The sequence below is a fragment of the Hippocampus guttulatus genome, chromosome 7 (genome assembly GCF_054856545.1).
Source record: "Hippocampus guttulatus isolate MCC_2025c chromosome 7, RoL_Hgut_1.0, whole genome shotgun sequence".
NCBI classification, from domain to species: Eukaryota; Metazoa; Chordata; class Actinopteri; order Syngnathiformes; family Syngnathidae; genus Hippocampus; species Hippocampus guttulatus.
In genome coordinates, this window is record NC_141267.1 from 3,809,896 (window position 1) to 3,825,837 (window position 15,942).

General features: G+C 45.9%; 1 protein-coding gene across 4 annotated transcripts in view; it reads right to left on the reverse strand.

The window, feature by feature from the left end:
* Positions 1–307: 307 nt before the first annotated feature.
* LOC147202007 (myomegalin-like) overlaps positions 308–15,942 on the reverse strand; it is a 140,929-nt gene continuing 125,294 nt past the window's right edge. For all 4 annotated transcript variants that reach the window (XM_086115971.1, XM_086115972.1, XM_086115973.1 and 1 more), the window contains one exon: positions 308–884. In XM_086115971.1, the coding sequence (XP_085972097.1) occupies positions 705–884 (180 nt within the window). In that variant the 3' untranslated portion in view covers positions 308–704. The remainder of the gene's footprint in view (positions 885–15,942) is intronic.

Here is a 15,942-nt window from a genome sequence, read left to right on the forward strand (position 1 = left end):
TTTATCTGCTAGCAATGATGCAATATTCCTGAAGAATTTGCATTGTCCACATTTGGAGCATAAAAATTAAATATTATGCATATAAAGTAAATATAATGCCCCCTATTCTGCCAAATATTCCATCAAGTGCATTCCTTTGATATGAGGAGCTATATTGCTGGCCTACGCATTCTCTCCTGAGCTTCTCATTTTTTTCTCTTAATGGGGCTAACCAATCCCTTATCGTTATTTATAACAAAGAAAAGATTATCCATCTTTTTGCATAGCACACTCCTCGATTTCACCTTTATATTGATTCACCCATTGATCAAAAAAAAGAAAGAGATTTATTTACAATTAGTAGAGTAATGGCCCGATTCAAAACTCGGAACAAAAAGAACATATACAACTGAGAAAACAGCAAACAAACTAACAGAACAATTAATAACATACCACGCTGGATCAGAGTCCACAGACCTGATTAACCCAGTCCCCAAAGTATCCTGGGCGGATGTTGGTGACACATGCTCCATGGGGGTGCAAAAAAAAAAAAACAGCCAAACAAACAAACAAACAAAACTGTCGCCATCATACTTACGGCTTCACTCGTGGATCGTTGATACCCTGCTCGCTTTTCATCACATCCTGTCCAAAGTGAAACTTATCCTAATTTTTATTGTCAAAAACATCAACAAAAAAATCACTCCTTTGTATTGAAGAAGGATTTAATCCCTGCATTGGAAAAAGTTGTGTGGCCTCTCCGTGGTCTCATTCTCGCAGTGCTGCATCCATTTCGGGACAGCTCCGTTGCCAACTGCTCTCTCCTCCACTCGCAACTGCACGCCAGGAAGGGAATCTGCCAATGCCGTGTAGCTTTTCTCACCATCATCAAGGGGCATTTTCAGCTGTGAAGGGAATATACATTTAGCTCTTTTATTCTTCATTTTTAATTAATTGCTCGACAACATCACGAGCAAGCGTTCTCTTTTTCTGTAACTCAGGTGAGAAGTCATGGTTGTAGTTAATCTACTTTGCTGTCGTCTGCTCCCATGCTTTTTGTAATTTGGTGGTCTTGACAGAAGAATTCAAAAATCAATCAGAGAGCATTGAGCAGATTTGGGATCCTTTGGCTTGGAGGAGAAGGCCTTGTGTAGGGAACACAAGGCCCTCTCCTCCAAGCCTCAATGGCAATGTGGAGCTCGGGGGGAAACTTGAAGAGCAAATTTAAGCAACTCCTGTCCAAAGATCTTGACATCTCTTACCTCCCTCCCTCATGGCACACATTAAATTCTCAGAATTCCATAATGTTGTGCATTTCCTTACACCGCACCTTCAAATGTATTTCTCTGTGCAGCAAAGGGCCTGTGGCGCTTTGTGGTGTCCTCATTCTCACTAGGGGTGTTCACACGGCACACATTTGCTCCGGTGCTGCACCGATGTATTTTGTTGCGATATATCTTACACCGGAGCAAATTTTGTGCAGCGTTCACACGTACAAAGCCGCTGAGCGTGTTGGCGCCGGCGCAGCCCCACTTGGGTTCACACGGCAGTTTCTGCAGCGGAGCAAAACGATTGAGCAAAACACAGAGCTGTCGTGTTGGTTCTTTTTAAAACGTATACACAACTCAAGCAACTACTGTACAGGCACGGCCTTCTCCTTCTCGGTCTCCATGCCTTCTGCTCGAGAGGCGTTCAATGACCGCCCCGAAAACGTAAATCAATGGTGACTTCAATGACACTCAGAAAAGCAAACATATAATGCGCCAAAGAGAAAATCAAGAGAGGAAATCACAAAATAAATTCTATGCGGGGCGGGGGGGGGGGTTGTGAACACACAACAGAGTAACAAACTACACAAACAACTCTGAGACAGTCCAGTCTCCTACAAAAGGAAAGATGATGTTTGGGGACTACCCCCCCCCCCCTGTTCTAGTTGAGATGGTATAACCCAAAAGGCAAGATGCCGCTTGCTACTGTTATTGCCAGTTGCCATTTTAATATTATTACCAGCCATCATGTCTTGTGTCGTTATTAGACAAACAGATGACGGAAGTACAACAGAGCACGAAAGAAACGCACTCCAGCCGTACGTAATCAAATCTTCTCATGCGTAGCGAGGCTACTCCCCCTGCCGCAAACAAGCATTTGCTCCGGAGCAAATTTTTAACCCTGTAAGCGTTCACACGTACCGTTTTACATTGGTGCTGCCCCGCAAACGAGAATTTGCTCTGGAGCAAATTTTTAAACCACCTCACTGAGGTGGGTTAAATTTGCTCCGGAGTAAGCTGTTTTCAGGGTCTACACCGGTGTAACTTTGCACGTGTGAACGCTCTCCTGGGGCAGCACTGGCGGAGCACCGGAGCAAATGTTGCCGTGTGAACACCCCTACTAATGCAGCTCTCCTTTTCTCAAATTTACCACATAATCTCTCATTCCCTTCACTCATTCGATGCCGGACATTTTTCTCAAATTGGGCGAGCCCTTGCCAGCCATTTTTGACTATTTTGTCAAATTTTTGAAGGTGAACAGAATATTGAGTGCTCCAACTATATTAGCATGGAACTTACAAAAAGAAAGCCTGAACTATCTTCTTTCATCAGGAGAAAAAGTACATTTTTACCCTTTACAATTCTTTAGTAAACAGCAGTTCAATATTGGCAAGTTTCATTCATTCATTTTCCGAACCACTTTATCCTTACAAGGGTCGCGGGAGGTGCTGGAGCCTACCCCAGCCGTTTTCGGGCAATAGGCGGCGGACACCCTGAACCGGTTGCCAGCCAATCGCAGGTTACAACGAAATGAACAACCATTCGCGCTCACACTCACACCGTGGGACAATTTGGAGTGTTCATTCAGCCTGCCATGCATGTTTTTGGAATATGGGAGGAAACCAGAGGACCCGGAGAAAAACAACGCAAGCACGGGGAGAACATGCAAACTCCAGACAGGAAGGCCAGAGCTAGAATTGAACCCAGTACCTCTCTGCACTGTGAAGTCAACGTGCTAACCAGTCGACTACCGGGCCGGCCTGGTAAGTTTCACTTTGATGCTATTTTTTTTTTGCATTTTTGATACCTCAAATATCTAAACAATGCTTTCCTACTAAATAACATATTTTTTTCAAATCATGATATTCCTTTGGGATCTGATCAAGGCACATACTTTCTATTGGGGAATTGACAGCTCTTTTATTTTCCAGTTTGGGGTACTGTAAACAATGGGCATGACAAAACAAACTCCAATTTTCTATTGTGGGTAGACTCCAATTAATGTCTGGTTTGTGAGCCTTTAAACAAAGGTAGACCTAAAACAATCGGGGCCAGCGGTCAGGCATGACAAAAAAAAATCTCCTTTGTTCTATGTGATTTCCTGAGAGTTTAAACGGAAGAGAACTATAGTGTATTTGACCTCCACCAGGAGACACCCATCAAGATCAGTCACTCTAATGACCTTGGCAAGTTTCTCTGTGGGAGAGCCAAGAGCTTTAACCTCACACGGGTCAGTAAAACTCATTGACACGCCAGTCCAAAAGAGCCATAATCTTTACTTGGTGATCGAAAATTGCCGTCTCTCCCGATAATTCAAGTCTACATTAGTAGCATGGCTGGTGGACCACTTGAGTTGATCTCATGGTCATCTTTAGCATCTGAATTAAGTCCATTGTTGTCTGATTCCCAATGACCCAGCTGAGTAGACTTACAGGTTGATCATGAAGGTCTAGTCAGACAGGCAGACACCTGATGACCTACAGCCGAAGTACCAACAGGTTTGGCGGCATCGTATCCTCTCCTCAGGGGTAAGATGTCCTCTGCCTAGCTGCATGGATTCGTTCAAGGGTTTCATGAGTTCCTCTGATGGTTGTAAGTTGATATAGAGGATCTTATACTGTAAATTTCCCCAGTGTGGGACAAATAAAGGATATCTTATCTTAGCCGCCACACAGGGCTGTTCACAACCACGTTCATGACAATGCTCCCTCAAGTCATTGTCTAATCGGTGAGCTAATGCAATAAGCTTCTCCAACTTGGTAATGTGGTTCTGCACTGCTGACTAGCTAACAAGCTAAACCATAGCGGAAGATACTTTTGGGCTGTTCACACGGCACACATTTGCTCCGGCGCTGCACCGATGTATTTTGTTGCGATATATTTTGCACCGCAGTAAATTGTGTGGAGTGTTCACACGTACAAAGCCGCTGAGCGTGCCTGCAACGGCACAGCGTCGGTGCAGCCCCACTTGCGTTCACACGGCAGTTTCTGCAGCAGAGTAAAACGACAGAAAACAAATGAGCTGTCGTGTTGGTTCTTTTTAAAACGTATACACAACTCAAGCGACTACTGGAGAGGCACGTCCTTCTCCTTCTCGGTCTCCGTGCCTTCTGCTCGAGAGTGACCGCCCCCGAAAACGTAAATCAACGATGACTTCAATGACACTCAGAAAAGCAAACACATCATGCGCCAAACAGAAAATCAAGAGAGGAAATCACTAAATAAATTATATGGGGGCAGGGGGTTGTGAACACACAACAAAGGAACAAACTACACTAACAACTCCGAGACAGTCCAGTCTCCTACAAAAGGAAAGATGTTACCAGCCAAGTCTTGTGTCATTATTAAACAAACACATGACGGAAGTCCGACAGAGCACGAAAGCAACACATTTTCGCCGTACGTACGCTTCACAAGCATTTGCTCTGGAGCAAATTTAACCCAGTTGCGTTCACACGTGCAAATTTACATCAGTGCTGCTTCGCAAACGAGCATTTGCTCCGGAGCAAATTTTTAAACCACCTCCCTGAGGTGGATCAAATTTGGTCTGGTGTAAGCCTTTTTCCGGGGCTACGCCGGAGCTAATTTGCACGTGTGAACGCTCTACTGGGGCAGCCCCGGCGTAGCACCGGACCAAATCTTGCCGTGTGAACACCCCTTATGTAAAGCACTGTAAAATGTAGAAAATAATAGAATAATGGTCAACAGATTGCCAACCCTGAACACAGACTAAGAGCCGACCTTCTGGCTCCCTTCCCTGAACTGGGAGGTGGAACACCCGACATAGTTCAGTAATAAACTGTGGGAAGGAGGACTGTTGCTCGAGTCGTGCATTGCTCACTGCCATTGCCCAAGATGTAGCTTGACCAGTCAACAGACTCATGATAAATACAAACTTGAGATCTATCTTGGGTGTAGGTGGAAGGTTGCTGATCAAAAATTAAACAGGTTTGCTGAATGAATTGCCTGCAAACGCCGGACTCACCTCCATAGCATGATGGATTGGGTAAATTTGGTACCCGGAAAAAGGTTGGGGTCTGTGGCACCTCCATGCTAGCAGTTTGAGAATCCAAGGGGCTTGTCCCTTGGGTGCCCATCTGCTCAACTCCTAAATTTGTCTGAGTCTGCGGGATCCATGATGGACCGATTATTCTGTTCGGTTCAGAACCGAACTGAATAATGCTTTTGAATCGTGCAGATGCAAACTGAGACAAAATGTGACAACAAAAATATTCATTTACAGAAAAGCGCACCGACAAAGTACAAACAGAAATCACTGGTCAGAAAGAGCCAAGAAAAACAATGCATCAACAAAAGTGCTTGCAAAAGGCACAAGGTACAAGGAAACACCGTGAACACACAAATAAAATGTCAAAAGTCCAATCATGCGAAATCAAAGATGAAGCGCAATCATAGAAAAATGAAAATGTTTACAAACAAGGAACAATGAAAAAAGGAGAATGACGATGAATAATATCGAGAGTTTGAGAATACACTCAACAGCGAGCAATGTCAATAATTCGACCCGGAATAGCAGAAGTCGGCATCCTTAAAAACAAGGCTAATGATGATTGGTAACAGGTGCGCTAATCGGAGTGGAACACCTTTCACTCCAGCTGGGGCTAAATACAAAACAAAAACAGAGAGACTTGATACCGTACAGCCGTATGATCGCTGTACCACTCCTGACACGCACACTATGTGTGGACCAAGACCTGATCAAAGCCACTCCTGACATCTAGTGGTGATTTATCAAACCGAAATCATTCCCGCATCCTTAACACTGACTGAGGATGTGCACAAAGCCCTTTATTGATATTTTTTATTTAAAAAAACACCTAAAACATATTCATCTGTTATGGCACTAAATGATGGGTTTTTTGGAAACGTATTTTTATTTTTTGGCATTAAATGAGTAAAAAGACATTTCCAGAGAGACCATGTGACCCTTCTGGTTGTCTTTCCTCAATTTTGCATATATGCGATGAATACGTAATGTTTGTATGCAAGAGTCCTACAGTTTTCAAAATCCGGAAATGTGTCATGGGACAAAACGTGTGTTTTGTATTTTATGGACGACACCTTTCTCTCGTGAAGTGACATAAGCTTTGTTGTGAGCACCTCTAGATAGAGGAAAACACCCTAAAATCCCGAAAAACTGGGCTATCATTCAAATATTTTCAGAAGTTGATGTGAGCAAAGTAAAAATGTAACATAAATTTTGGTGACCATCGATTTGGCATATGAGGTGACGTTGAGATTCCTTCATTACTGGTTTAGCATGTTGCATCACTATATGGCCAGCGAGGAAGGACATATTACATTAGTGTCAGCAATTTAAGAGGAATTTGAACCATTTAATAGAAGATTCCATGGGAGCCATAAACTCTTTGGAAATCAAAATCGAATATTATATAATATAATATAATATAATATAATATAATAATAGACATTGACTGAGAAGGACAAGGACTGGGCAGATGAACTGAACCGTTTTTTCAACCGTTTCGACCAGACGTCTGTCCCTTCCCCCAACCACCAGCTGCACCCACTCTCACTGAGGACTTTTTCTCCTCCCCCTCCTCTTTCGACCAGCTCACAACAACCCAGTCTGTCACCTGGTTCCTGCCTGTCCGTCACAACAGAGCAGGTGAGGAACCAACTGAGGAAGATGAATGTGAGGAAGGCAGCAGGTCCGGACAAGATCAGTTCCCGGCTCCTCAGGACCTGCTCTGACCAGCTGTGTGACATTGTCCAGCACATGTTCAACCTGAGTCTGAAGCTGGGCAGAGCTCCACAGCTGTGGAAAACTCCGTGCCTGGTCCCAGTGCCCAAGAACCCCCAACCTAAGGAGCTGAACAGCTACAGACCGGTGGCGCTGACGTCTCACCTGATGAAGACGCTGGAGAGACTCGTCCTCGCCTACCTTTGACCGCTCGTGAGCTCGGCACTGGACCCGCTGCAGTTTGCCTACCAGCCTGGCATCGGCGTGGAGGACACCATTATCTACCTCCTCCACTGTGCTGTTACACCTGGAGAAGGCTGGGAGCCCTGTGAGAATCATGTTCTTTGATTTCTCCAGTGCCTTCAACACCATCCAGCCCAACTTACTGGGAGACAAACTGCAGAACGCCGGTCTGGACTGTTCTGGCTCCATTCCTGTTCATCCTCTACACTTCGGACTTCAGAAACACCACTCCAAACTGCCACCTTCAGAAGTTCTCCGATGACTCTGCGATTGTAGGCCTCATTACGGAGGGAGACTATCGGGAGTACAAGGGACTGACGAAGGACTTTGGGGACTGGTGCCAGCAGAATCACCTCCAGATGAACCCTAGGAAAACTAAGGAGTCGTTGTGGATTTCTGCAGGAAACAGTCCTCATCTGCCCTGATGAACATCCAGGGTATGGACATAGAGAGGGTGACCTCCTACAAGTACCTAGGTGTTCTTCTAAACAATAAACTGGGCTGGTCTACTCACACGGACGCCCTGATTAGGAAAGGACTGAGCCGACTCTTCCTACTCAGGAAACTGAGGTCTTTTGGTGTTCAGGGGTCACTCCTTAAGACTTTCTATAACTCGGTGGTGGCTTAGGCCATCCATGATGGCATTGTCTGCTGGTCAGGCAGCATCACGGCCCGGGACAGAAAGAGACTGGAGCGACTGGTCAGGAGGGCCAGTTCTGTCTGCTCCCTAGACACTCTGGAGGAGGTGGGCAACAGGAGGATGCTAGCTAAGCTAAAAGCTATGATGGACAGTCCCTCCCACCCCCTCCAGCCCGCCCTGACAGCACGAGGTAGCTCCTTCAGCCAGAGACTGTTACACCCGCGCTGCAAGAAGGACAGATACCGCCGCTCGTTCCTACCGACTGCTGTCAGGCTGCTGAATAAAAAATAAAATGACGTGAAAACCAATTGTAAATAGCACAGCCACCTTATCTATATTTATACTGCACTTAATTGAACAGTGTACATTGAAACTGTAACATTTATTTTGTGAATGCAAACACTTTGTTTTTCTTCTTTCTACCTACAATATTGCTGCTGTAGACTGCAAATTTCCCCAGTGTGGGACAAATAAAGGATATATTATCTTAAATATTATTTTTCTTTTTCTTGTCAATTCCGTAGCAGACAATTGTTGAACCGGGTCAAAGCAATATATGTCAGCAACTGTGGGCACAAATGAACATTGATCATGTGATCAAAAACTTTAGTCATCCAATGAAACTTTTGCATTCACTTATAGTGGTGCATCAAATCGTTGCCATGCTTCTTGTGTTTCTTCTGCTGCAGCAGTGTGGTTGATCACTATACTGTACACTCATACACATTAGGACTTCCAATTCCAAGGGGGAAGTTTCGATGTTCATGGTGAAATGAATTATCGGAATTCCAATGATGAAGTATTTTTGCATTGGCGATTAGATTATGGTCAGCTCCAGTAAATTCATGGAACTAACTCAGATCAGTTGTTCTAAATGCAAATAATCACAGTTTTTGAGCTCAGACGAAGTCAATTCAGATGTCAAACCTGCTTTCAGGAAATTCACACGAGCACACTTATGTTTCTTTGCTACAATGTCTTGTTTAGTTTCAGCATGTAATAGCAACAAGTTGTTAACTGCAAGAATGGTATCGGTAATGTGTTTGAGTGCTTGGCTCATTGCTGGTAAATAATAGCCGACGAGATTGTCAAAATCATCCATCCATCCATCCATCCATTTTTCGATCCGCTCTATCCTCACAAGGGTCACAGGGACCTGCTGGAGCTGTCTTTGGGCCTTAGGCGGGGGACACCTTGAATCGGTTGCCAGCCAATCGTAGGGCACACAGAGATGAACAAACATCCACGCTCACACTCACACCTAGGGACAATTTAGAGTGTTCAATGAGCATGTCATGCATGTTTTTGGAAGGTGGCAGGAAACCGGAGTATACGGAGAAAACCCACGCAGGCAAGGGGAGAACATGCAAACTCCACACAGGAAGGCCGGAGCCGGGATCGAATCCACAAGCTTTGCACTGTGAGGTCGACGGGCTAACCAGCCCTTGTCATAATCATTCTTAAAATTATCAACAAATTTCGGTAAATGTTTTGTTTGAAAAAAAAATCCTCATGTCACCCCTCGGGTGGTGTCCGTCCCTCATTCAGCTTGGGTCCTCTACCAGAGGCCAGGAAGCTTGAGGGTTCTGCACAGTATCCTTGCTGTTTCCAGCACTGCACATTTCTGGACTGAGATGTCCGATGTTGTTCCCGGGATCTCTTGCAACCACTCATCTAGTTTGGGGGTCACTGCCCCGAGTGCTCTGACCACCACAGGCACGACTGTCACCTTTACCTTTCAGGCTATCTCCAGCTCCTCTCTGAGCCCTTGGTATTTCTCGAGTTTCTCATGTTCCTTCTTTGTGATGTTTCCATCATTTGGGACCGCTACATCCACTACAACGGCTTTCCTTTGCCCTTAATCCATGATCACGATATCTGGTTGGTTCACCATTACCATCTTGTCAGTCTGGATTTGGAAGTCCCACAGGATCTTCGCTCTGTCATTCTCCACCACCTTCGGAGGTGTTTCCCATTTTGACCTTGGAGTTTGCAGTCCATACTGCGCACAGATGTTTCGGTAGACTATGCCAGCCACCTGGTTATGGCGTTCCATGTAGGCTTTCCCTGCCAGCATCTTACACCCTGCAGTTATGTGTTGGATCGTCTCAGGTGCCTCTTTGCACAACCTACACCTTGGGTCTTGTCTGGTGTGGTATATCTGGGCCTCAATGGCTCTAGTGCTCAGGACCTGCTCCTGAGCAGCCAGCATGCCTCTGTGCTGTCCTTCAGGCCAGCCCCCTCTAGCCACTGATAGGACTTCTTGAGATCAGCCACTTCAGTTATGGTCCGGTGGTACATCCCGTGTAGGGGCTTGTCCTCCCATGATGGTCCCTCTTCCAGCGCCTCATCCACTGTTCTCCATTGTCTGAGACATTCTCAGAGTACGTCATCCGTTGGAGCCTTCTCCTTGATGTATTCATGGAGCTTGGATGTTTCATCCTGGACAGTGGCTCTTACACTCACTAGTCCCCGGCCTCCTTCCTTTCGGCTTGCGTACAGTCTCAGGGTGCTGGATTTGGGATGGAACCCTCCATGCACGGTTAGGAGCTTTCGGGTCTTAACGTCCGTGGTCTGAATCTCTTCCTTTGGCCACCTTATAATTCCTGCAGGGTATCTGATCACTGGCAGGGCATAGCTGTTTATTGTCCGGGTCTTATTCTTGCCATTGAGCTGGCTTCTTAGGACTTGCCTCAGTCGCTGGAGGTATTTGGCCGTAGCCGCTTTCCTTGTTGCCAGTTCGAGGTTGCCATTGGCTTGTGGAATACCGAGATACTTGTAGCTGTCCTCAATGTCTGCTATTGTTCCTTCAGGGAGTGAGACCCCTTCAGTTCGGACTACCTTTCCTCTCTTAGTCACCATCCGACTACATTTCTCAAGCCCGAATGACATCCCGATGTCGCTGCTGTAGATCCTGGTTGTGTGGATCAGGGAGTCTATGTCCCTTTCGCTCTTAGCATACAGCTTTTTTTGTCATCCATGTAGAGGAGGTGACTGATCGTAGCTCCATTTCTGAGGCGGTATCCATAGCCTGTCTTGGTGATTACTTGGCTTAGGGGGTTCAGTCCTATGCAGAACAGCAGTGGGGAGAGTGCATCAGCTTGGTATATGCCACCTTTGATGGACACTTGGGTGGTTTTCCACATCCTCATCGAGTTTGCAATGAAGGCTCTTAGGGTCCTGTTCACCTTATACAACTCCAAGCATTCAGTGATCCATGTATGTGGCATCGAGTCATAGGCTTTCTTGTAATCAATCCAGGCTGTGCACAGGTTGGTATGTCGGTACCTGCAGTCTTGTGCGACTGTTCTGTCAACCAGGAGCTGATGTTTGGCTCCTCTGGTATCTCTACCAATGCCCTTCTGTGCTTCGCTCATGTATTGATCCATGTGTCCACTTATCTTAGCCGCAATGATGCCTGACATGAGCTTCCATGTTGTGGAGAGACAGGTTATTGGCCGATAGTTGGATGGGACTGCACCCTTTGAGGGATCCTTCATGATCAGGATCGTTCGCCCTTCGGTTAGCCATCCTGGGTGAGTCCCATTCCTCAGCAGCTGGTTCATTTGTGCTGCTAGGCGCTCATGGAGTGCTGTGAGTTTCTTTAGCCAGTAGGTGTGGACCATGTCCGGGCCTGGTGCTGTCCAGTTCTTCATATCTGAGACTCTTTCCTGTATGTCTGCCACTGTTATGGTAACTGGGTTCTGTTTGCTTCAGGTTGCTGTGCTCCTCTCTCAGGGTCACCAGCCATTGTGCACTGCTGTTATGTGCAACCTCCTTCTCCCATATGCCTTTCCAGTACCTTTCAGTTTCCAGGCTTGGTGGGTCAGCTCTGTTGTTAGGACCCTGCCACTGAGTGTACACTTTCGCAGGTTGTGTTGCGAACAGCCTGTTTATTCGTCTGGCCTCATTCTCTTTCGTGTACCGCTTTAGGCGGCTCGACAAGGCTTGTAGCCTTTGTTTGGCAGTTTCGAGTGCTTCAGGTATGGTCATCTGGATGTACCTCTCGGGTATCGGCCTTTTCATCACACCTCTCTGGGCCTTTGTCAATTGACTCACATCTTTCCGAGCCACCTTGATCTTAGCCTCCAACCGTCTTTTGCATGGTGGGTAACGTATCTCATGGCTTCCATGATGCTTGCTCTTATAGCCAAGCATCTCTCGGATCACTGATGCTGAAGCGTATATCAGCTCATTGGTTTCTGTGATCGTTACGGTAGGGATCGCCCTCAGTGCTGCATTCACACTATCCATGAGACTTTCAGGTGGTACTTATATAGCCGTTGTAATCGGTTTCTAGGTTGCCCAGCTTTCATTCTCGCCATGATCTTAGCTTTCAGGTCAGTTGCTGCCTCGCTCAGCATTTCATTCATTGGGGCTGGCCTCCCAATCTCATCATCTGCATTCATTGGTGCTTGCCTCCCAATCTCTGGTATGACCTCCTCCTCTGATCTGGCAGCCTGGGGCCCTTCACCATGGAGCCTGCGTTGTACCTCATCAATCTCAAGTTGTGAGAGCAGTTGCCATTTGTGGATGTTGGAACACTGAGCTACTAGTTGTTTCGTGGTCAACCGTGACTGTGGGTTTCGAAGTAGCCATTTAGCCCACATTCTCTGCATGTAACCCCTCTGACTAGGGTTGCTTTGTTCCAGTAGCCCGTTTTTCATCAAGGTGCTCTGGTTCCCCAGCACCTGACGCAGACCTTGTTTGGCCGGGCGACGTCTGAGCCAGCATGTCATTCATTTTATTGTCTCTCATCATTGTATGAGGTAGTCATTAGCGTGAAGGATCTTGCCCAAGGACCCACATTGGATGGATGGTGTTATGCGCTCATTTTCTTTTTTTTGCCCCAAGCGGGATTCGAACCACCATCTCCCGTACACCAAACTAATGCCTTACCAACTGAGCTATCCAGCCGCTATATGGCTGGATATATATACTGTATACACACACACATATGTATATATATATATATATATATATATATATACATATATATATATATATATATATATATAATTTGGAGGCCAATGAAGGAGCGTTCACGTCGCGGTCCCTTGTCAGGTGTTTTAACACTTGCAAATCCTACAACTACACTACACAATCAACAACAGTTTTTCTATTCATTGCTAATGTGACTCAAAAAGACCTCAGATCTTTCGGTGGTGCCCAAGGTCCTTGTCAAGCATGGGTCCTTGTCAGGACCAGCCTTGTGTGTGATATCATTGAACATCGATTACTGGCGTCAAACAAGATCTCCTGGCGGACTTATGTATCAAGAATAACTGCGACATCCTCTGCCTCCAAGAGACACATCGTGGACCTTCACGCGTCCGTCCTCGCATCTTGGTATGACCCTCATCGCTGAGAGGCCACATGACCAGTATGGGAGTGCAGTTTTTCTCCGCAGAGGTTTGCATACAGACAAGGTATCAATTTCTGACAACGACGACATTGAAGTCATTACCATCTGCACAGAGGGAATCTGTCACTTCAGAATATAAACAACCCACCATCATTTTTTACATTCCCGCTGATCCCACTGGTGATCGCATCAACGTGGTTATGGGAGATTTTAACAGTCACAGTGTCAACTGGGGTTATGCTGAAAGTAACGAAGATGGTGAGCTGGTTGAGAACTGGGCAGAATCCAATCAACTGTCTCACATCCACGATGCTAAGCTCCCTCCTTCTTTCAACATCACCCGAGATGTGTAACAGATTCCTTCAGTTTTTCATTGATAAGGTTTCTACATCTAGGACTCCGGTCTCAAATAACACAGTTGACACCTCTGTCCAAATTCCGTGTTCAGCTGTGCTAAATTATTTTGAAACTGTTTACTTGACGCTTTTAGAGGATGTAGTTCACCAGACTAAGCCATCTGGCTCCCCCTGCGACTCTCTTCCCCCGCATTTATTTCAGGAGGTTCTCCCGAATATTGGTACATCGGTCTTGGCCATTATCAACAGCAGCCTCTCTTCTGGTATAGTTCCCCAACAGTTTAAACATGCTGTGGTCCAACCCTTGAATAAGAAACTTGGTATTGATCCAGATGTGCTGTCAAATTTTAGGCCCATTTCCAAACTGCCTTTCATTTCAAAAATTCTGGAAAAAGTGGTGCACATGCAGTTGAAATCTTTCTTGGATGAACATAACATCTTGGGGGTCTTCCAGTGAGGTTTCAAGATGTTGCATAGCATGGAGTCAGCCCTGTTACGCCTTTCTAATGACATCCTCCAGGCAAATGACACTGGAGACTACGTGTGTCTAGTTTTATTGGATTTAACTGGAGCATTTGACACAGTGGATCACAGTATTCTGCTGACTCATTTGCAGCACTTGGTGGGCATTGGTGGTAGCGCTCTTGAGTGGTTATAGGTCCTATTTAGATGACAGAACCTTTTGTGTCAGCCTTGGCTGCTCTGAGTCACGCACTGCTCCTCTGTCATGTGGTGTTCCACACGGCTCAAATCTGGGGCCTCTGCTGTTTTCACTGTATCTGCTCCCATTGGATTCCATCTTAAGGAAACTGTCAGATCTATGTCCCACTGAGCAAAAAAGACGCTTTCTCATTAAGGCCACTTTTATCCTGCCTGGAAGAAATCAAAACCTGGATGGCACAGAAATTCTTGAATTTCAATGAAAAGAAGACAGATGTGATACTGTTTGGTCCCAGTGGCCCTTGTACATCCCATCCTGTAGACTTGGGATGTACATTATTAGAAGTACCAAGAACTAAATTGAGGCTCAGAGGGGATCAAGCCTTTTCCGTTGCTGGTCCCTCTCTCTGGAATGACCTCCCACTGAACATTCGTCAAGACCCCTCGCTGCCCATCTTTAAACCCCCCCCTCAAAACTCACTTGTATTGTTTGGCATTTGACTCAGCATGACTCAGATTTGTTCTTGGTTTTGCTGTTCGGTTCTTTCTACTGTCTTTGTTCCTGATTTGTTGCTTTACTGTTGTATATGTTCGTTGCTCCATGTACAGCACTTTGTGTGCAGCGATGGCTGTTTGAAAGTGCTCTACAAATACAGTTGAGTTGAGTGTCGTTGAGCTCCCGATGGAGAAGGGGGTACAATCCAGATCTGATTTTTGCATCAGATGCATTGCCAATCAGTGTGAGAAGATTGTCCTGGACCCAATTCCCCACACCCAGCACCGTCCAATAAGCCTCAAGATCAATGCAGTAATTTCTCCTCGCACTGTCCCTTTTAGGCGACGTTTCAATCTGAAGAAAGCCTGGGAAAGCGTTGCCGAAGCCTAGGCTCTGCCATTGTGGATCTCCCAGCCACTCCAAGCAACTATGATGCCTTTGTAGAATCAGTCAAGTCGTTGCAACATCCCGCATGGTTGCCGTACGAATTACATCCAAGGCCTGACAGATGACTCCAAGGTGTTATATGATGACGACATCTCGCATTTTGATAACGACCCCTTTAGTGTTGACACTATCGAGCTTGGCAAAACACTAGCAAATTCCATCACAGAAGAAAGACGGAAGAAGTGGCAAGAGCTAATTGAATCAACCGATATGACCCATAGTAGTAGGAAAGCCTGGAAGACTATCCGTATCTTGGGAAACGACTACACCACGTCGCAACCAAGGCCGCATGTCACCGCTGACCAGGTTGCCCACCAACTCCTGCTGAATAGTCAGGGTAATCCTCAACAATGTACTCAAAGGGCCAAACTTCCTCAAGTGTCTGATGCGCTCTCAGATGACTCTACAGGTTTCACAAGGACTTTCACCATGGATGAACTAGAATCTGCAATGAAGTCCATGAAGAACAACAAAGCTGTGGGTCTTGATGATATCCTTGTGGAACAGATCAAGCACTTCAGATCAGGTACACGCAGATGGTTTCTCAGTCCGATAAATGAATGTGTTGCCTCCAAAAAGATCCCAAAGATGTGGAGAAAATCAAGAGTCATTGCCCTACTGGAAAAAAAATCCTGCCATCCCAAAGAGCTACAGACAAATATCGTTGCTCTGCCACATGTACAAGCTGTTTGAACGTCTCCTCATGAATCGCATAGCTCCCTTTGATGATGACTTACCGTATTTTCACGACTATAAGGCGCCA